Source organism: Volvox carteri (assembly GCF_000143455.1).
Source record: "Volvox carteri f. nagariensis unplaced genomic scaffold VOLCAscaffold_928, whole genome shotgun sequence".
Lineage (NCBI taxonomy): Eukaryota > Viridiplantae > Chlorophyta > Chlorophyceae > Chlamydomonadales > Volvocaceae > Volvox > Volvox carteri.
This window is the reverse complement of record NW_003308383.1, coordinates 1-1,173: the sequence shown is the minus strand read 5'-3', so window position 1 is coordinate 1,173 and position 1,173 is coordinate 1. Positions and strand designations below refer to the sequence as shown.

Below are 1,173 nucleotides of genomic sequence, written 5' to 3'. Positions count from 1 at the left end.
CCTTCCCCCAACGATACAACGGCGGCAGGCATGTACGGAAGGAGGAGCAGCAGCAGCAGCAGCTATCTCCCCGACTGCGAGCGGTGGTGGTGGCGGTGGTGGCGCTGGCGGAGGCAGTCCGGGGAGTGGCGGCGTTGGCGGCCCGAAGGGCGGCGTACCGGTGGTAGCAGGAGCTGTAGCAGCATCAGGAGTAGGAGGGGTAAGCTCCACGGCGGTTGCGACAGTACGGCGGCTGGAGGCGGAACCGCCGGTGGTGACGGCGACGGCGACGGGAGCGACGGTGGCGACGGTGGCGGGAGCGGCGGCGGTTCCGCCGCCGCAGCCAGTAGGGGTAGTGGCACCACCACCCGCGGTAAAACACGGCCCGGCGGCTCCGCCGGCAACTTCACCACCTGCCGCCGCCGTCCGCCGCCAGCCTCCCCCAAACCAATCGCCATCACAATCTCCGTACAACTCCCGACCTCTGTCCCCGCCGCCGCCAGTGTCCCCGCCGCCGCCTCCCTTCAGCGTCTTTGCTCTGCCGGGTATGAGTCCCGAGGGGCCGCCCGGCTTTCAGGCCTCTGACGGGCAGCTGCTGGCGGCGGTGGCGGCGGCGGCCCCGGACCAGCGGGCAGTGTGGGACGCGGTTTCGGAGCTGCTGCCGCTGCTGCTGCACGCCACCGCCGACGGGCCGCTGCGGGGCTTCTCAGTGGACGTGGAAACTACCGGGCTGCAGTGGCGGACGGAGCGGATCTTGGAGCTGGCGGCGGTAGACCTCACGACCGGTGGGTCTGAAGGGTTTTAAGGGCTTTCTTACGGTTTTAGGGTTTTAGGGAAAGAGAGAAACCGCCGACGCAGATCCGGAAGTTTCATTGCCGTGTGCTACAGAGCCCAGCGCTGCAACATCGCCGATTCAGATTCAGAAGTAGCTGGGCGCGGGGGGGAGAAGGGAGGGGGGCCTGGAGGGAGAGGGGGGGTCGCGAGAGGAGAAAGGAAAGACAAGAAGTGACGGATTTGCGGATCGGGTCGGATCAGGTGTCGGGGGGTGTGAGGACTAGGAGGACCCTTTTGCAACCTGTGTGTGTGTGTGTAATGGTGTTTTAGGGGTTGGATCCTCTTAGCGTGCTTTCTCTCTTTCCCCCCCCCCCGGTTTCCTCGCAGCAGCCTTTCCTTGGCATCAGCTTCACCCGCTCG

General features: G+C 66.5%; 1 protein-coding gene across 1 annotated transcript in view; it reads left to right on the top strand.

Annotated features, from left to right (window-relative positions):
* The window catches only part of VOLCADRAFT_101402 (uncharacterized protein), a gene marked incomplete at both ends in the record, with an annotated part of 1,372 nt that extends 608 nt beyond the window's left edge, over positions 1 to 764 (top strand). Inside the window, one exon of the mRNA XM_002959840.1 lies at positions 508 to 764. Coding sequence (XP_002959886.1) covers positions 508 to 764 — 257 coding nt within the window. The remainder of the gene's footprint in view (positions 1 to 507) is intronic.
* Between the last annotated feature and the right edge of the window lie 409 nt (positions 765 to 1,173).